The following is a 21,414-nucleotide window of genomic DNA, read 5'->3' on the forward strand; positions in this document are numbered from 1 at the left end:
AAAGAAAGCTAATATATGCTTCTTTCTCTTTTCATCCTTCCATGCAATTTCCATTCTTTTCAAGGTATCGATCACTTCTCAAATTGTGAAAGATCAACTTAATGTTTTCTTGATGCAAGGATATATGATATTAATGCTAGGTCAGCTTGCCAAACACAATTGACACAGAGACTCCCTAAGTTTTGCTAGTGGCAAAATTAATTTAGCCCAAACACACAGTAAAGAAAAAGTACACAGCAAAAAACTCTTTTGTAGAGCACAGAAGGTTAGATCTGACCATTTATCCCCAAATGACACCCTTCAGGGTGCAATATGAAATAATTAGTTAAAAGGCCTTTCAGAATAAGTTCTCACAGATAAAGGAGCAGTGAGAATACCAGGAGATTCAAAATGCAGAGGGCATTAATAAGACACAAAAAAGAGACCCAGAGCTAAAGTTTGTTTAGCAAAATGTGTCCTGATCTACATATTTGCTGTTAGGCACTCCTTGAAAATATTATTTGTGGTATTTTTTTCATAGCAACAAATACCCTACAGGGAATGAGAACACAATTATTGATGAAATTTTTGTGCCTTTGGGTATAGGATGTTAGCATTAAGCATGGAAACTTGAATAGCAAAAAAATATAAATGATGTCATATTGATGCATATAATTGGAAGCTCTCAGACCATAAAAATAGTTGTTACAGGAACAACTGCTGGACAAATAATATCTCATCCTTAGCAAAATAGTCAGTTTAAAGACTGTAAGACCATACACTAATAGAGGTCTATAACACACTTGTAATAGATAAAAGACTAAAAATAGCAAGTGAAGTTCTCAAAATTGTGAAGTAAGGCACTATTTTCAGAGCTTTTTTTAAAAGAAGAATTGTAATCTATGGCCCTCTCTTACAGTGGTACTTCTACTGGAATTCGCTGGATCCTGAATTAAAGAGGCAGGATGCCGTTTGAAACATTCTACTTTTTCTTCTGCTCTTAATGTTCTTTAAAGAGCAGAAATAAATCCTAATATGTGACAATTGCTATAGCTTTCCTGAAACCAATGAAATTTTAATTTCCAGAGTTGTTGAGAATTTGACCGAAATATTAACCAGGGAAAAACAGATCCATTGAACTACTGAGGAAGCAGAACACAGACAACTGTAAACAGATCAATAGGAAGAAAAACTAGAATCAGCATTCTAAGAAAGAAGAACAAATAATTTCTACTACAGATTTATTTAATATAGGATAGGCATGGAAAAGGAAAGAAAATTTGGAAAACAAATTATTTCTGCTTTATGTTATTTACAAATCACTTATAAATAATAATGCAATAGGACTTACAACAAGACAATCGTTCTTAGTCTCTTGTCTTTGGATACAGGAGAAGTGCTTATTGGAAAAGCTCTAGTGTCTTTGCTACAGAAACCTCCCCCTTTCATGTAAATTTTGAATGTATTTTTGTGGAATGTAGCCATTATGAGCTTGCACACTGAACCACTTTTTTCTATACGTAACAGGGACTGAGTGCAATGTTGTAGTAGTATATGTGCAACATCCACATTGTGGTAAGGCATATGGGGGGGATTAGTTAAAGATCAGATTTCTCCAGAATATTTTCTTTCAAGAAAGTTTTTTCATCACTTTTGAATGGTAAAGCTAGAAATCAGTTTTATGTCACTCTAACCAGGGGTTAATACAGCGTTGTATCTGCCTCACGCTCATGATCTCTATTTAAGAATAAAAAACTTACTGGTGATATTAATAATTGTGTGTCAGACTGTGTGCCTGAACACAACTCAGTGTTCTGAAGGCAATACAATCCTGCTCTCTTATATAGGATTTTCTTTGCTTTCCCAACAGCTTACTGCTTCCCTGCCACCAGAGCAAGGTACCTATTTGTCCTGAATGGAAGCACAATGATGCAAACAATTTTCTTTGCCATCTTGCAAAAAACGGTGAACAAAATTGGATTTTGGCAGATACCTACCCAAACGCCATGTAAGGTCCTCATGGCTGGTAATCAAATTTAAAAGTCACCAAATATATATGGCCATTCACATGATGCCTGGCACCTTTTGGTCTAAAAAGCATAATAGGCATTATGCACATAGAGACACGTGACAGAATGCAGCTGAGGGCAGTAGGGAAAATTCATGGGAATTATCACAGATGAGTCCCAAGTTGCCACCTGGCTACTGAAACCTCCCTGACTATATGCTGGAATATGTTTACACTTAGCTTTATCCCCAAGTCTTATGACTGCATTCTCTATGACATGATGCTCATAATAAATCTCTAGGAACCATGGAGCCAGCTGACTCTGTACATGTAAGCATTATTCTTTGAGGGTTTTTTACAAAATTTAAGTGATAGTATTAGTTGCCTATTTCCAGAAGAGGAACAAAATCAGAACAAAATGTGGTTGTGTAACATCTGTCTCAGGTGAGAGTAAACACGTTCTTGCTACTCTGAGAGATTACATCAACTCCCAAATGAAAACCAGAGCTTTTGCCAATGCAAACATTTATTTGAAGGCTCAAGAGAGCACAAACTTTCTCCAATGTTCCTTGCGCCCTCTCCATAGAACATGCAAACTGGCTGATCAGCATAGCAGAATATGGCTGAAAAGTGCATTCTGAAGAATTTGACACTTTTCTTCCCTAAAACCTACACTTCTAAGCTCACTGAGCTTCTACAATTCTAAGCTCACTGATTTTTCTTCTCCTACTCTCCAGCAGCTGAATTTTGAAACTATTGCACTAGACTGTTCCTCCTGAGAACACACCTTGAAATTTTCCAAGCTTTTGCAAGAACAGGTCCACAAGCATTAGACTCAGGAAACAAAATGTTCTTCCTAATTCATTTTTGAAATTTTACATGCTTGATTTTTCCATTATGCATTCCTGTCACTACTGTATGCTGTCTCAGAAAGTCTTTCTTGCAATTGATTAGGCTAGATTTAATGCTATCATTTGTTTTACACTCGGACATTGAGCCTACAATGTCTTCTTTGCTGTGCCTGCTTTTGCCCCACTTGGTTTTCTACCTTTTGCTTTCAGAGCCTGAAGGACATTACTGATCTTTGTCTTATACCTGTACAGACAGCTGGCAACAGTTTTGCATCAGAGTCCACAGGAGTCATCTTGCTGATGACCTATTTCATATTAAAACTTCTTTACACAGCTTCTGCACACTCAAAGGCCTGCAGAAAATCCTGCTGGAAGAATTATGTCCCATATAATGACATTTCATTAGCCTGTGCTTGTCTCCAGTAGTACATACCTTATGGGTAATAGGATGAGGTTATATTCCTAACAGGCTAAAATAGGTACACGCTCCTGATAGGAATTAGAGAAGCACACAAAATTTAGGAATAGCAGAGGTGACTGCAAGCAAAGCCTGGTGTCTCCAGCTACATCCAAGGGAATACCAAGGAAGGACCTACTGATGCCTCCCTCATTTATCCTTGTTTTCCAGTAGAAGAGACTGCTTATAAAGCTTGTCAGATTTGGGGCTAGCATTTTCAAGTTTATAACTTCTCTAACCCTTTCCCCCCTGCTGTTTACAGCATGGATAAATATTTGTTTTTTTAATTAGTTGATTAGCGTCTTATGTAAATATTTCTTCTTGTAAATATTTTTTCAGCTTACATTTCAATTTTTACAGCCACTGTTGACTTCTAAACATAAAATATGATGGCAAGTAATTTAAAATATTACACTAATGAGGCCTCTTCATAATGTTTTGTTCTGAAGAGCACTGGTTTTACAAGTGTTTGTAACCTAAGAGAACATAGCTTTCATTTTTTAGGTCAGATTGAGTTTTCTAAAAGTCACAATGTCACAACAAATAAATAATTGAATAAACATACATATTATTTTCAGACATTACAACGGAGGAAATGCTAGTGTCAACACTTTTCCTGAAAACAACTATTTTGTTTCATTGTGAGTTTGATCTCTTTATTTTTCTTTCAATTCACCAGGCACCATGAGAACATTTTCATCATTTCAAAACTCAGCAATCTAGCTGAGAGAAAACAAATTTCTTCTCTCTTAGTTCTAAACTATGAATTACAAAAAAACATGGGCTTTGTTTACTAATTCTAAATACCTGGGGAAATGAAGCATACTTTCAAGATTACTTTTTACATCAAGGCAAGAATGTGTAAAATTTTTTCAGAGTATGTAGCAAAGTTGCACCCCACCAACCCAAGTTTATGGTCAGCTGAAGGGAAGGGATGATAAATATCAGTTTATTCATTTCAGTAAGCCTGAAACATTTATACTACTCAAATGCTTAGCATATATTTTGCAAAGGTGTTTCCCTGTCCTTTAGGAAGTCTGAGGGATAGTGAGCAAAAAGAGGAACTATTACTTTGAGAATGCTCCTTTTTTTCTTCTATTTCAGAAATAGTTTAGCTAGTCACATTTAACTCACAGAAGACAAGATTCAAATATTCTTTGATCGTTTTATTTCCAGTCCCATTTCTTTGGCATCCGGACTGACAAAAATTGAAAGTAAAATAAAAAACAAACCAGAAAGCAAGAAGTTGTTGTTTACAATTTTATAGGATAAAACCTTTGTAACAGCTAAGAATCTGAGTGTATAACTGAAAAAGTCCTTAAGAGATGGCATTTTGGTTTCTTTCTGGTTAGAAATGCCAAGTAGGATATTTAAATAAAGATTTTTTTCATTTGCAAAAATTTTAATTGGTTATATGCATTAGAGAAAATATTCCTCTATAAAATAATTAAAGTATAAACAGAAATAAAAATTAATTAGAGGTTAATCACACTGTCCCTGTTTTTGAATGCTCCCCTCAGGTCCTAAAGAGGGCAGAGGAACCCTTGTAGCCCTTCATCTTATTGAACCACATTATTGTTGAAAAGTCACTTTTATTAAGTGTAATACAGAGCTTGAGTTTAGTCTCAACACTATATCTTGCTCAGAGTTTTAGTCAAATTATTTTCTTGTTAGAAATTGTCACATGTGCACAGGACATAAATCTGCATTATTGTCAAGTTCTTCATCTTTAGCTGGATGAAAACTACTAGAAAACTATTTTATCCTCACTGTGACCTGTGTATCCTGAAATTGCACGCAGTTTAAAATGAGACCTGAAATATTCATGTTTCATTTAAATTATGCAAAATAATCTACAGCAACCATAAAATCTTATGAATCTGAGAGATATTTTCAGTTACATGAGTGCAGGAGACGAGTAGGGGCTTTGTCCTTCAAAAAAAAAAAAAAAAGAAAAGAAGAAGAAAAAAGAAGGAATTGTTTCAAAAGTAGAACACGAAAAAAGTTAAATGTAAATGCTATTAAGGAAAGCTAAATTTTGCATTCTGATGAGCTAGAGACAATGCAAATGGCAACAGCAGGTACCTATAGCACAGTTTTCTACTGGATTTATGCCCAAGCTCCTGAATGCCAATGTAGATCTTTAGGTAAACAGCCATCCTGCTCCTTAGCAGTTACATTCGTTTCTCCTCTGTGCTTACACAGTGGAATTGTTCTTGAGAGATTGGCTACTAAACCAAAATCTTTGCACTTACAACTTCAGTGCTACCTACATAATGCTTCTAAAGAAGATTCTTCAACATTTTGGGGCATTTATTTGTCTCACAACACATCTGCAACTGCACATCACAGCTTAATCTCTTGTCGTAGCAGCATTTGGACTCTTCTCGAAATGGAAAAGGATACAAAAAAGAAGAGGAAGGACCTTCCAGGACATCTAAATATTGCCTTTTGCCATCGTGTTCATAAGATCTTCTGAAGGGGGAGATGCTGGGCAGAATGGGTAAGTAAAAGATACCAGTGAATTTCGATTATGCCTGACCTTGGTTGAATCAATTGTTTTCTGCAGATGAACAAAAATTTAGTCCTAATTTATTTGGAACTTTGAGAATTTTTTTTCTTAAAGACTGGTAGCAAAAATGGTCAATCTTAGGATAAAATGTCTTATATATCAGGATAAACTTGGCAACAACTAAAACCTGAGTGTTATCAACATTATTCCCATCTCAGTTCCAAAACACAGCATTGTACCAGGTACCTGGAAGAAAATGAACTCTATCCCAGTCACAAGGTCATGAAGACAGAAATTTAAGTCTAGAAAGCCACAGCATACCTCTCAAGCTAAATGGACAATTTTATCTGCAAATCAGCAGCAGATAGAATGAGAAATTTTGTAGCTGATTCATATGATTCCACACCTTAATGTTGATATATTATTTTATCATCTCCCCTTTGAATTAGTATAATGATGTAACATGAAAATCACATAATTTACTACAAAAAACTTTAAAATCAGGCCACTTTAGTAGCCCAGAGAGTTGTATCTTTGAAATCCACCAAAATATGCTTGAAAAGTCTAAGATAAGGCAAATTTATGGCACAACCTTTCATTCTTAATAGAAGCAAGGGATCAGGAAAATGGGGCTAGTCTCTAACTGTGTGGAACAGGATAATGAGGTGAGAAACATCTCTTTTGTATGAAACAAAATGAGCATAACTGCAGGCAAAAAGCTGTAGTTCATTAAATAATACTGTGTTTTTCTGGTATTGTAATAAAACAAAATTTAAAAGTAAAATCATATAATTATCTGGTTAGTTTCTGTGGGAAATGGGAAGTCACAGGACCCTCTCCTTGTAGGTAGCTAGGGATTTCTGGGAAACACAAACAACTGGTTAAATGAGAAAAATTGCAGAGCAATTAAGGGCAGAGAAGAGAACAAATCATGCAAATCAAGGCTCTCAGCTGAAAAGTTTGCTTGAATGTGAGACAAGGAGATGTGAAGAAAAGTATACTTAGGATTCAAGAGAGAGGGAAAATACCCACACAAGAATTCAGCCAAGACATAAAGGTTAACAACTCTACTTTGCAAAGATATTGTGAGATAAATCATCTGGTGCATTGTGTCATGTTGCAGGAGAAACAGCTACATTTATAGCAGCCTTTTCCATATAAGTTTAGTTAGAAGCTGTCTGAGAGCACAGAAAATAGAATTACATGACGAATATATTTTTGATATAAACTTTACTATTTTATAACTAACAGAATTCATCAAAGTAACTGTTACTTCCATGCCCATTTTCCTTAAATCAGTACATACAAAATGGCACTCTGAGGTCTTTTCCTCCCTCAATTGTTGTCTAATCTCCCCAGGATCTCTGTTAGAAACTGCTGGGGGATTGTGACTGTAGTCAGTCCAACAAAATCCCACATTCCCTATGAAAAAACTTAATGAATCACCTGTCTTCAGATGAAGTGAAACTTCTAGATTTTATTTAGAGGGGGAGGTTTTCTTAATTAAAAAAAAAAAAGTGCTAATACACTGCCTCTTGAAGATGCTTTCATTCTTGAAGATGCATTTTCATTTGCAAGTAAGTTGCCATGGTGACATTTTTCTCTCTTTCCTCCAGGAAAAGAGAGAGGGAAAAAAAAAAAGCAAAGAAAAAAAATGCTTTGAATAAACTTTTCCCAGAATAACTTCATTCAGGAAAGTATTATTTCTTGGCTTGGGCAACTACCACTGAATACTGTCACAAATCTGTGCTGAACACTGATATGATGTCACTCCACTACCTTGCCTGTAATTCAGTCACCTGACAAAATGCATAGGCAGGAGGATCCCAAGAGATTGTAGAATGACCCATGGAAGAGACTTTGTTATCCTCACTTGGGAGCTAGGGAACAGAAAATATTACATCCACTTTTCCTTGGAAACGGTAATGAAAATTGTATTTTTCATTAAGTTTTGGAATGGTTGTTTCATGCTTTTTCCCTTATTCCCACTACCATCTAGAACACTTGGAGACAGAACATATCTTCATTCAGCTTTGCAAAAAAGGTCTGATTCCAGCTTTGGCTGGGGATGTCCGAGAACTGAAGTCATTGGAACACAGACAGAAGAAAAATCCTGCTTGCACTAGTGGCTCTTAGAATCAGTGAAGCAAGACTCCAGACGAAACATACATCTCCTCACTCTTTTTAAATTTTGGTCTCATTTTTATGTTAGTTTAGTGGTTTATACTAAAGAAACACTCAGGGGAAAACTTTCATTCAGCAATCTCCTCAACAATGACCTTCTAGAATCACTGAAGGGCATGACAGCTCACAGGCTCTGAACAGGAGCTTCTTCAGTGCCTTGGCTAAGGGGTTATTTGTGAGCCTAGAGATTATTAACTTCTTTGACTACTTCCCTGTCAAGTTCCCAAGGACTAGCTACTTTCTAACTTGTTGTTTGTGGCCTCTTTTCTTCAGGTGTGTGAAGATAACCCATAACAAAGTGGCCAACAGACAGACATTCTGTTAATCAGTCATTTTGGTAATGGAATTCTAATCTGATTTCTGGGAAAATGACTGTGAACACCAGCTCCTAAATTTCTGGTAATGTAACTACCTATCTTCTTCAGAGAATGATACCTCTTTGAGCTCATCTCTGGAAACTCTTCTGAAACTCCTGACATTATCAGAATGTGCTTAAGTTAGCTTTTGTGCAGTAGTTTTTAAGTATTTTATATAAACAATCTCTGTTAAAAACAAATGAAAAGATAGCTCATCTAGAAGAGCATCATATAGTTCAAGTCTTTAATGATTATTAAAGATTTAAAGGAAAAAGATCTGTACAAAACAATCACAGAGTGCTCAACAATATATTTATTCTTAGTGTTGGAATTCCTCAGCTTTTTTCCTAACAGTAGATAATTCTACTATAATTTATATTTTCAACTTCTCTGCACTTTTAACTTTTTAAGGGGCACAACATAGATGTTACACCTATATGTTCCCCCTGTTTTTAGATACTAAGCCTTATTGAGAAGGATGTTGTCGTTTTGTTTGCACCTTCATAGCTACATCATTCACTGTGTATAAATATAAGAAACAGCATAAAATTATTAATTTAAGACATGGTAAAGTAATAGCAAAAATACCAAACTTACATATACTATTAAAAGGAGTAGTGGTACAGTTGTATTTAAAAATGTTCACCGGCTTACTCCAGAACACATGAGAGTTCTTTTAAGTTACCATGAAGGATGAAGGCATTTAAATAGGTAAGTCATAACAGAGGCAACATTAGTGTGACTGGAGGGCAAAACAAACTTGCTTTCTGATAGTCTTGCTACAAGAGTAATGGCTTTTTATATTCTTTTAAGAGCTGTTGAGAAAATCCTGTCCTTAAAGCAACACTGGCTGAATGTGTATTTGAAATGCTCAGTGTAAATAAAGACTTATTTGCTTGTCATGCATTTGATTTTTTTCACAGCCTTAGAAGAATATATAACCTTAGGTTATTTACATGTATTACTGGCAATCATTGTGGAAGCATACTCAAGACAGTGACTCATGACCTGCTTCCAGTTTTCCATAGCCTTCATTGGTGACACTTGAGTTCCAAATTTTTCTCCAAAAATCACGTCTATTATTTTCTTGCTTTTTATAAAAGCTAAGACTGATGCAATCACTCTAGCACTTTGCATGAAATCATACAAAGCTATTGGGTAATCAATAATTAACTCAGATTTGAGATGATTAATTGGTTCTGTGACTCCTGTAGAAAAACAAACCAGCAGAAAAACAAGCCAGCAGAAAAGATGAGAGAGACTGAGCATAGGACTAATTAACATAAGAATCATCAACCAATAGAAAAATTAATATGAATAAGAGAACTATGTGACTTGTAGCCAATGAACATTAATGCCTTTGTGTGCTAAAATTTTATAAGTGGAGACTCTTGCATAACCTGTTTGGGGACAACACTAAATGCTAATGATTTTGAGGTTATAAAAAGGTCACCTGGCCATACTGCCTACTGGAAATGCAACTGCTACGGAATCCTCTAGGAGGATTCTCTAGGAGAACTCCTCTGGAGTTCTGGAGTGCTACAGAGGCTGGACACTTTAATGGATTTCCCCCTTGTATTAAACACTCTTGAGAATCAGAAGTTTTGGCCTCACATGTTGTGAAATATTAGCCAGACACAAGGATTAGGTCCAACCAGAAAAGTTGGCTAGAACATCCTGTACCACAAATCAACTGCATATTATGAATGTGAAAAGACCCAGACCTAATTACGATGTAATTCTGGCACAACTGAATAACAAGGAGTGAAAAAAAAAAAAAGTCAAAAATTATGAAGTGTAGCGATTTCATCTAAAATACTGGAGATATTTCCAAACCTTAAATTTCTATTACCTACTTTTAATGTTGGCTTGCAAAATAACATTAAAAGCTTTGGTGAAATTTCCAAAAATGTCGTGTTGTTTGTGATCCTTACCTGACTCTGCAGCCTGCTCACTGCTCCAGCAGAGTTCTGTGTTGGCTGTGAGGTCCCCAGCATCCTGCCTGCTGGACCATTACTCAGAAGAGAAGCACAGCATCTGGATCAGGAGACTACATTTTGGGACCTACATGTGGGTGAAAAAAATATAAGTATAAAGCCACAATAGATTTCTGAGTGACTTTCAGCCCATCCATTAAGATTATTCAAAGCAGGAAGCCTCTGAAATTTCATGAGTAAGTTCTGCAAATCCTCTGTATGTATTCTAAATTAATGGAAAACACAAAACAGACTTTTTGAAAAGGTTATTTTTATTTAGATAATAGAATCCCATCTCTGAATGCTGTAGGATAAAGGGGGTTCCCCTGGAAAATGCATACTGTCAGCAATGGATATTTTTTCATGATTTCTCATGACAATCATGGTGACTAACAAGCTCGTTGCCCTTTTTATTACCTTTCTACAGATGGCACAATAAAATACAATTGGAAGGTTTCACTTCTCTTTTATAAATATTTTCCGCTAGATTCGTGTTCAAATCTTGCAAGTGTTGTGGTTGGAAAAACAGGCAAATTTTTGTTCAAGCAACTGGTTTTGTATTCATAGCAAGACCTCAAGGAGATACAGCAGAAATTGAAACCATGTTGACAGAACAGTTTATTTGGACATTAATATTAGTATTTTTTATAAAAGCAATCTCAACATAATCTGCAAGAAAATAAATTTGTGAAGGAGGCTCCCTACAGACGTTGTAGAAATTCCATCTTCAGAGGTATTGAAAAAATCAATACCTGGAGCAACCTGCTGTGATGTCAAAGTTAGCCCAGCTTTAGGTGGGAGGCTTGAAGAAGGGTCTTGTATGTGTCTCTTCCAAATGTGAGCTATACAATTAAATTGGGCCTTGAATTACAGAGATATTGGAGCTGAGAACATAGTCTTGTTTCTGTAATATATAAAGGCACTATTGCCAGTTTTGTAGCCCTTCAGCAGCTGGGTCTCAAACAATAAGACTCAATTTCAGTTACCTTTATTTTGATCAAAATGAACTTGTTGGAGCTGGAATTTCCTACACTGAATTATTTACTCAGGCTAGTGATTTTCTTTTAAGTCTCACCAAGAGCAATTTACTCATTTCCAAAAACAAATCAGCAGAAAATATGCATTTCTTTCATATAAAGTAAATGTTTATAAGTATTTAATTAAAACTAGTAGTGTTTTCAAGTCTGGCAGCTCAGAAAACCTGCATAAAATTGGCCAAGTCCTGAATGGCTTATTTTATTTACATAATTGCAGAAGAGATTTTTTTGGCATTGTATAGGTGGTATCCAGCAGTCTCTTCACTGACATATTCCATCTCAGAGCTTCCAAGGCAAGCAGAACTTTGTGTGTGTGTGTACATATATATAAATCAGGCTTTCTACATTGTGAAGGCTTAGGAGCAGAAATCAGTGATGTTGCTGGTGCACAGCAGTGGAATTTGAGTCGTGGGGCTGGATGGAGAACACAGCAAAGAATTAAGACATGGTGGAGGTGAAAGGAAGAAGAAAGTTTGAGGATAGCAGAAGTAGGAGGATTTATGATCACTAAAGCAAATTCTACTCAAGAACTTCAAACTCAATCCCAAGCTCACTGCTTTCCCATGAATTCATAATTATAAAAAGGTATTAAATCTTTAATGGGACTATGATGTAATGATTTCTTTTTTCTCATACAGTTTGTGAACCAAAGGTATTGTTTTCACTGAGTGGACCAAGCTCCTGGTAAAAAACCAATCCAAACCCCTGTATAAATGGCTTTGTTTGAAAAAAAATATATGTAGAAAATAAGACACAAGATCACAGAAAGAAAACCTGGGTTCAGTGATAAAGGCAGCTGGATGCAGCCCTGAGCCTTCTCCTTGCCTTCATCTCACCATCTTCCTATTGTTTGGGCAAGCTCCTTAACACAGGTTTTTCACAAGCAGCAATAATTTTCTGAGTTCTCTCTTACAAGAAATCCTCCCTTTTAGTTGCTTTGCATATCTGCCCCTAGGATGGGATGCTTAATCCTCCCTAAGCAAATATTTCTAGTTGCTATAGTCAGCCAGCTGAGATGCTAGCTCAGGTTTCTCCAGGGTAGATGTTACAGCTTGAAGAAAAAGGTGCCCTTGCAGAGCTTAATTCAAAATGGCTGTGAGTCCTCACAGCTGCACCAGAACACACTGGGGACTAAAGTGAACACAGACAATCCTAGAGAATGCTAAACAATCACTTTAAACAAAAACAAAAATTCATCCCCAGGTATCACATACTGGGCTCAAAATATTTAGGTTCTTCCAATATTTTTTGCATTTGTAGAGTGAAATTCCTCTTTTCTTATCTTTTCTTATCCTTTCCTATCCTTTTTGAGAAAAATTAACTAATCCGTGATCAAGAAGAAAATGGATAATATACTGATAAGTGGCATATAAATATATATACACATATACATATACATATACATATACATATACATATACATATACATATACATATACATATACATATACATATACATATACATATACGTGTGTGTGTGTGTTTTGGCTAGAATATATATATTCTAGCCAGGGTAAAATGACATTTCTTGTGCCCATGTAAGTAATTACTGTAAGATAGTGTAGCTAAGGCTGTAGACCTTTTTTTATTCAATAAAAATTATTGACAAATAAAATGAGTGAAAGAAAGCTGTAAACAGTGAGGCAGCATATGTGAACCCCAGTCTGATGACTTTGGCCATCACCAGCATCCAGTGTTAGTTGCTAGAGGACAGGTTTACCCTTGGAGTCCCCAGGCTGAGAACTGGCACCAGGGCAATCCCAGGTGGGTTCCCAGTGCCACCTTCTGCTGCCCAGCCTCTCCCCTGCACATGACAGCTCTGAGTACAATTAATCACAGTGTCAGCATTAATCAAACCTCAGGAACGTGAAACAACAATTGACCCATTTACCCTTCCAAGAGGAAGCATAAAGAAAAACTCTAGGAGCTACACCATTGCCAAAGTACACTGCGGGGAAACAAACTGTACTCATTGTTTTTCTGCTAAAGGTACTTGAGCCTTTGAGAGCCACAGTGACTTGCACTCCTGTGTTCTTATAAGCACACTACACACCCGTGATGCTAGCAGCTATGCCTCTTCTGTCTCTATTGTTTTCATTCAGCCTGAGGTTAATTTGCCCTTCAGCCTGAGGCAACTTGACTGTATGGCTTATACTAACAGATATAATTTGTTATTTTTGAGCAAGTGTGCTCATGTCAATAGCTTTTCCTCTTACAAGTAGGTTGGTGGCAGTAATCAGCTGCAGCTTTCAGAAGTCAGGCACATAGATTCCCATAGAGTCTCTGCAAGGCCTCTCCTTAGTTCTGGAAGGGCAGGTAAGGGTCCCATTCCCCCTTAACATAAGACAGACAGCAGTTTTGTAACTTGCCAGAACATGCCCCACTGTCAGAAGTGCCATAATTCTTAATTAGTCAATGCAGCATCAAAAGAGGCCCAACATTCTAACATGCTGCTTATCAACAAAAAAGAGCCAATGTTAATAGAATGTTAACAACATATTAACAGTTGAAATGAGTTTTAAGAAATGGGAAGTAAACCTTATCACTTATTATTTTACAAAAAAATGGGTCCTCTACTTTATATGTTGTTCACAAGATTTTTAGCTCACCAACTGCATTGTCTAATTTGTATCTTCACAAACACAGTCTATGGCAGACAGTGACGTGACACAGTCAGTGAGATCAGGTCCTTTCTCCAGCAGAGACAATAAACTTTCCCACACTGTCCTTATTTATAGCTTAAACTCTAGGGAAGAAAATTACCAACACTTTATATTCACAGCCCTCTGGCAGAGACTGCAGCCAGGGAAAGGTGCAGTGGGAATTGTTTCTGATTAGCAGTTTAGAATATGATGGTCCATCTACTCAAAAATAAATTGCAGCCAGTTAATTTTCTTCTGTTATATTCTTAGTTACAAAAAGGCATCCTAATATATTTGATAAAAATCAGTCATGAGGGGGATGGATTAGCAACTTTGGTATAAGACTTTTTTAACTACCGCAGAGTGCAACCCTTTTACTCTACATGTATGTTTATAAAACAATCTTTTAACTGTTCCTCGGTGGGCAAAAGAACCCCATTCACCATTTTTTTGGTAAAAAATATTTAAGCATTGGCATTAGAGTTAATTGGTAAACTATTAAACTGTTCAGTTGTAATGTATAGCAGCTGTGTTGACAATGTCTGAATGATCACCCTATGCTGTCACTGAGGACATACCTTATCTGTTACAGTATGAAATCCTGTATGATAATTTGTAATGATGCAAGTGTCTGGTTACCTGCTTATAACCTGCTTATACTCTGCTTATCAGCAGAGACAACAGCTTAATTATATAGTCCATCTCCTGATGGCTTCCAAATATTTCTGCTATTCCTCACTAATTTATAAGATAAATAAATAATAAATAAATAAGAATCAATTTCCTTATTTTACAGTAGTACATTAATTTATGGCTGGAAGACAGAAAGCTTTTATTAGCTGCCAAGGTGCCTAAATTCTTTGTGTTCTCATCATGATATAAAAATCTAGTCCTAGCCACCCATCAATCCTGATGGATGATGAAGAAGAGGCCCCAGGTCAATTAAAGGATGTGGAGGAAATCCTAAACCAAACTTCTCAGAGAGTTGTGCAGAATATTATCTCAAAGGTTTCTGTTTACACTGATATAGTGCAGGCAGCTTGGATGGAATGTCTTTCTCTTCTGGTCCTACCTTCAGGTTCATTCTGAACATGGGATCACAGGACCCACCTTGGGAACAGCACTGGACCAGCAAGAGCAGAGGAACCTTCAATGTGCAGGAACCTTCTCTGTTTGGCCCAGAGGCAGTGACATGATAAATTGATATGGGATCAATGGTATGAAACCAGAAATCTTTTCCTCTGTGAAAGAACAATCTCTCTGTGTAGGTATCAGGGGCCTCCAACATGGTTCTGTCCCATTAAACATTGGCTCACAAAGGAGCTCTGAACATTCCCATGAGGAACTATTAAGAGTGCCTTCCACTAGTTTGCTCTTTGCAGAGATGAATTTTATCACCTTGTTTGTTAATATGTCAGTATTCATTCTTGGAATTAATTTCTGTCCTATCAAAACCTGTAAAATGGGAATCAGACACCTCAGCTGAGTGAGAAAAATGTCTTTAAATTTGGAAACTGCTTATAGAAAATGAGATTTTGCTTCATACACATTTCTCTGAGAAATCAGTAGCTGATAAAAAGTAACTGAGAGCAGGGATATCCTCTCTCCATTTCTAAGCAATTAAAGTACTTTTGAAAATTAGAAAAATTTTAGCATGCATGGAGAGCAAATGGACATGTTTGGGATATTCTTGTTTTGCCTAGCACTATAATTTGGTGTAGAGAATTGACAATGTATTATAATAATGAGAATTGGCAGTGAATTACAGTCCTGTAGTTAAAATAACCTTTAAAGTCACTATCTTCTATTATGAGTGTTTAAGTGCACAGAAAAGCCTCAAAAAAAACCCCAAAAAACCCCACAGGAATGCATGAGTATTGACTCTCCTGGGTGTTAGCTCCTAATGTTGGTGCAGTGTCAAAACAGAGAGTACAGCAACAAGACTGAGTCATGTAAAAAAGCAAGAGGCATAAAATCTGTATTTCTGTGCAGACTAACAAGTTTGTTCCAAAAAACTGAGTATTGGGCTGCTGTGCTTCCCTGCTCCCTGCAAGCAGCAGCACTGTGCTGGCCTGCAGAGCATGGCCCACTCTGAGTCACAAACCACACTTTGGATAGAACAGGATGTCTCACAGTCAGCTGCTCCAGATTTCCAGACTGCCTTTCCCCCTGCTGTGCTGCCTGCACAAGCTGAGTTGTCTGAGCATGGAAAAGGTAAACACGGTTCTGGCAGAACCCTGAACCTGGCACTGGTTTGTGTCAAATGTATCACTGTCCATGGCAGGAAAAACACTGCAAGCTGAGGATGAACTTTTCACTCGTAAGAAAAAATTTAGCATTGTATTGTCCATACTGCCCAACTTCTCCACATCATCCTGTACCTCTGTCCCCTGTGACCCCTCTCTATTTTCAGTGAACTCTTAGGCGGCCTTAGAATGGATTTGACCATAATCTTGTTTTTCCCAGAGAATTCAAACATTCATAATGACAGCAAGATATAATATATTCATAGAATTGTTTAGGTTGGAAAAGACCTTTAAGATCATTAAGTACAGCCATTAATCTGAGCACCACACCTATGTGTCCTTTGAAGATCTTCAGTGTTGCTAACTTTATCACTTCCCGGGGCAACCTGTTCCAATGCTTGAGCACTCTTCTACTGAAGAAACTTTTTGTATTGTGCAATCTGAACCTTCCCTGGCACAACTCCAGGCTATTTCATCTTGTTTTATCACTTGTTACTTGGGGAAAAAAAAAAATCAATCTCCATCTGGCCTCAACCTCATTTCAGGGACTTGTAGAGAGTGATAGGGTCATGCCAAGCCTCCTTTTCTCCAGACTAAACACCCCCCACTCCCTCAGCTGCTCCTTATAGGACTTGTGCTCCAGACCTTTTCCCAGCTCCACTGCCCATCTCTGGACACTCTCCAGCCCCTCAGGGTCTTTCTTGCAGTGAGAGACCCACAGCTGGACACAGCACTCGAGGAGTGACCTCACCTGTGCTGAGTACAGGGGGACAATCCCTGCCCTGCTCCTGCTGGCCACACTATTGCTGACACAGGCCAGGGTGCCATTGGCTTTCCTGGCAACCAGGGCACAGCTGGCTCATGCTTAGCTGCTGTCAACCAGCACTCCCAGGTTCCTTTTCCACCAGGCAGCTTTCCAGCCACTCTGCCCCAAATCTGTAGCATTGCATGGGGTTGAACTTTGGCACCTGTCTTTGTTCAAACTCACACAATTGTCCTCAGTCCCTCGATCCAGCCTGTCCAGATCTCTGCAGGGCCTTCCTACCCTCCAGGATGTCAGCACTCCCACCCAACTTGTCATCTGCAAACTGACTGAGGGTGCACTTGACACCTTCATCCAGACAGTTGATAAAGGAACTGATCAGGGCCCCAGCACTGAGCCCTGGAGAGCACCAGTGGTGGCTGGCTGCCAGCTGTGTAAAACTCCATTCACCACCACTCTGGGCTTGGGTAACCAGCCAGTTTTTCACCCAGCAAAGAGTACACCCATCCAACCCATGACCATCCAGTTTCTCCAGAAGAATGTTGTGGAGGGGAATCAGGCAAGACAAGCAGGACTTGCATTATGCCCTTGCTGACTGGGCTTGATCCTCTGATTGTCCTGTACTTGCTACAGGATAGCACTCAAGATGATCTGCCCCATGACCTTCCCCAGAGCACAGTCAGGCTGGCAGGTCTGGACCTGTTGCTGATCTATTCACAGAAATACTTTTTTGTGTCTTTTAGGGCAGTAGCCAGATAAAGGTGCAGCTGGGCTTTGGCCCTTCTGATTTTCTTCCTACTTAACCTCCTGTTTGCTCATGTGTTGGTGTAGAGGCACTTCAGTTGAGCTGTTGATTCCACCACCTCCATGGGGAGAGAAGCTCTAATTCCTACATGGCCATTCTCAGGTGCTTCCATGGTTTCTAAAACATCACTGACCCTTGTGTCTTTATTGCCATATGGATCTCCATCCCCTATCTCCAGTGGCAGACAGAAGGAACATGATAGCACATAGTCACTCAAAAACTGGTGGGCTACCTTCAAGTTTGCCTTTAGTGAGCCTGGTTTTACTCCTTTCCCCATTTTAGTTTAAAGTTGTTTTGACAAGCCCTGCTAACTTCTGTGCAAAGATCCTTTTCCTCCTTTGGGACAAGTGTACCCCTTCCATTGCCAGCAGGTCTGGTGTTGAGTAGACCAAATCATGATCAAAATCCCTAAATTCTGCAGATGACACCAGGCTTGGAGCCAGGTATTGGTCTGCTGGATTGTACCATCCCTTCCCTACAATAGGATGGCTAGAGGAGAACAACAGTTGTGCTCCTGTCATCCTTGTTAAGGCCCTTAACAAGGGCTCTTAATTGCCCTTGAACTTCATCACTGCCTACCTGAAAAAACAGAAAATGGATAATAACCAGAGGGTTGTGCCACAGGAGGACACCTTCACTTCACATCTTTAATCCAGGCCCAGGAAGGACACAGACTTCCTGAAGAAGCTTGCCTGGTCTGCATATGGGGCTTTCTGTACCCTTCAGAAAGGATCTTCTATGAAATCAGCCTGTCCTTTTTCCTCTTTATGGAAGCAACTTTGACACAGGGCACAGGCTGAATTAACTTCAGTGACACCTCCAAGCCAGATGGACCATCCTCCTTGTTATTGTTCCATTCCGGTTGCAGAGCCTCCCACCTCGTGTGCCAGGTCACCTGGGGCGCTGGGGCAGTCACAGGTGAGATGTGCAGGAGCCTGTCGACATTCCTCCATCCCTTAAGTCACTGTGCTCTGCCAGGCAGAGAGAGGACCAGAATTCCCTGTGTCATGTACCTCGAGGTGCAATTCCAGCAGTTTGTCTCTGTCACACGCCGAGATATCTTTGTTCCTGGAGCTCTGGCACAGGGTGTAATTCCCCAGTCTGTCTCTCACGCCCCCGGACATCCCCATATTTAGAAATATTTAGAAATAAAGCAGTACCAGGGGCTGCCCACTGCTGCCCTCTGGTGCGGGTGCACAGCAGGGCACAGCTACAAAGTCACTCCAGTCTTAGAACAGCCCAATAGACTCCCAAATTTAACACCTCTCTTGAGCTATAAATGTTGTTTGTTTAGACTACGTTGACCTATAATTATGTCCTTCCAAGTGATACCTTTCCATTTAACTGGTACATGCCCAATAAATTCGTAACTGTAAATAGAAATAAACGCAATCCCAAGACAAAGGAAGCACTGCACTATGTACTGCTTGGAATGTATAGCCAAACATGCTGTGATAATTATCACCAGGAGTTTCTTCCGCAGTAAACGAGTCTTTAAAATGTAAGCTCCCTAAAAATATCCTCTTTACACAAAGGGAATCACAAGTTAGTGGTTGTGCACAGGAAGGAGAATTTCCTATTAGTCTTATACAGATACCATTTTGCAGGTTTTGACAATACAAACTGTGACAAGTTTCTGTCCGCTGCATCTTTTACCTCTTTTCCAACCTAAATGAATCTATGATCTATCACTAGGTAGAAAGTGTTATTTTTAACAAGGCTCATCAGTGCATATGTTTACTCTTGTTTACTACTGAGGAAAACCTCCCTGTTACACTGCTATCATCTACAGAAACTCTGTCACTGTTTTCAATAGGATTCCACTGACTGCAGATTTTCTGTTCTCTGCCTGCATTTAATGCTCTTTCAACTGTATGCACTCAGAAGTAAATAACTTCTCTCCCAGTTTTTTGCCTCTATCCTTGCTATGTTAACCAGGCTCAGAGCAGTAGCTTTGTTTTCTCATTTTTGCTGAGTGAATTTGTTAGCAAATTTTCACAGGCTAGCACCAGTTTTCTCTATTTGCTGATTTCTCTAGCACAGCAGAAACAGAGAAACAGGTAACAAGTGCAAGATTAAATACTACACTTAAACTGTCTTTTATAAGAAATCTTATTTGACAGTTTTTAAAAGCATTTAACAATTTGAAGCTAAGCTCTAAGTTCCCCCATCTTTCTAATACAATAAAGAAAAAAAGGAAAACCAGAGGATGTCAAAAGTTGTGAAATACTCACAAGTCTCGGAGTGCTTAGCAGCAAGTCCACACGACACAGAAGTTAGGATAAGGTTTGCACGAGTGACAGCAGCAAATGCTCCACCCCCTCCTCCATTCTGTTTTACTTTCAGTTGTTATATAAATAAATTTGTACCTAATAAGGTGGAAAATATTCTCATGCCAAAGAGCAGACCGTAGGGAATTTCTGCTGCCATTTCCGAGCAATTTTCAAACCACGGGGGAAAAAAGCCTAAGCAAAACCATACAAAAAAAACCAAACAAAAAAAACCAAAAAAAAATCCAGTGGGGAAATACATACGTCTGCAATTTAGAAGGCAGGCAAGTGACTGCCGAACACGAAAGGCAGCTGACTGATTGCTATCTGAGACATGGACCTTTAGACCTTCCTGGACATTCCAGTTTAGCATTCCCTAAGGCTCACGGTTTGTGTCCTTGTTGCTGCGCGTTGTAGCTTAAGCGTAACCTCCTGGCCATGGCTTGGAAGAGTTGCATACCTTGGAATCAGACACTGTAGCTTTGTGCTATGACTCCTCCTCTCTGCAACCCGAACAGTGTTTTTTTTTTTAACTGGGGCAGCTGCCTTAGGAGGGAAAACGCAGTGGCATTCCAGGACAACACCAAGAAGCCATGCAAGAAGGTTGTGAGGACAGAAAAGAGCTTCTCCAAAAGGCTTCTCTATCTGGCTTGGTGTGGAACAACAGGGTAGAAATGTGGCATAGGCCAGCAGAAGAGGATCCTTAAAAAGGAGCTGAAAAGAATAATCTCCAAATTGGATTGAAATCCAAAGTTGTGGATTTTAAGCTGTTAAGAAAAGTGGAGGTTTAGTGTCTATAATAATTATTGGTAATGGCAGCTATAATCCTAAAGTCCTGCCTCGACACCTCATCATAAAAAACTTTTTTTTTCCTTGTCATAAACTTGAATGTCTTGAAGATGAGGCTTAGCAGCTTCCCAGAAGTACTCGCAGGTTTCCAGGAACCATCACTTACCCATCTAAGGGTCCCTATGTAAGGTTCATGCATTCGAGAGGCAACAGGGAAAACAGTACTTGATCTCTGTGCAATCTTCTTTATATCCTCCGCTGTGCTGTTCTGGGTGCTGGTTGTTATTCTGTGCATGTCACGCTGAGAGGTGATAAAAAATATTCTGCAGCCAAATGACAGGGTTTTAGAGATTACTCTGACTCCTTACTAAAGAAGAGATGAGTTTCTGGAGCTGATAATTTCCTTCTTGTTTCTCAGTGAAATAATGGTTTTTCAGGAATGCTACTTATAAAACAATACAAATTAGTTCACTGTGCTGGCATATTCGATTACAGAAAGGTTCCAAAAATTTGTTTATGAACATTAATAAGACTTCTGT

At 38.5% G+C, this 21,414-nt stretch overlaps 1 protein-coding gene and 1 long non-coding RNA gene across 5 annotated transcripts in view; one reads left to right on the plus strand and one right to left on the minus strand.

Annotated features, from left to right (window-relative positions):
- Positions 1-10,467, plus strand: part of LOC148224051 (uncharacterized) — a 41,388-nt gene extending 30,921 nt beyond the window's left edge. The window contains exons 4-6 of the long non-coding RNA XR_015803378.1: positions 5,669-5,798; positions 8,265-8,390; positions 10,294-10,467. This is a non-coding gene — a long non-coding RNA (uncharacterized LOC148224051). The remainder of the gene's footprint in view (positions 1-5,668; positions 5,799-8,264; positions 8,391-10,293) is intronic.
- Positions 1-20,540, minus strand: part of IL15 (interleukin 15) — a 36,292-nt gene extending 15,752 nt beyond the window's left edge. For 3 of the 4 annotated variants that reach the window (XM_014878952.2, XM_088164139.1, XM_014878953.2), the window contains exons 1-2: positions 20,051-20,540; positions 10,282-10,411 (exon numbers count right to left, since the gene is read on the minus strand). In XM_014878952.2, coding sequence (XP_014734438.2) covers positions 10,282-10,344 — 63 coding nt within the window. In that variant the 5' untranslated portion in view covers positions 10,345-10,411; positions 20,051-20,540. The remainder of the gene's footprint in view (positions 1-10,281; positions 10,412-20,050) is intronic. The other variant, XM_014878954.2, reaches the window with a different exon arrangement.
- Between the last annotated feature and the right edge of the window lie 874 nt (positions 20,541-21,414).

This window comes from Sturnus vulgaris, chromosome 4, assembly GCF_052056855.1.
Source record: "Sturnus vulgaris isolate bStuVul1 chromosome 4, bStuVul1.hap1, whole genome shotgun sequence".
NCBI lineage: Eukaryota > Metazoa > Chordata > Aves > Passeriformes > Sturnidae > Sturnus > Sturnus vulgaris.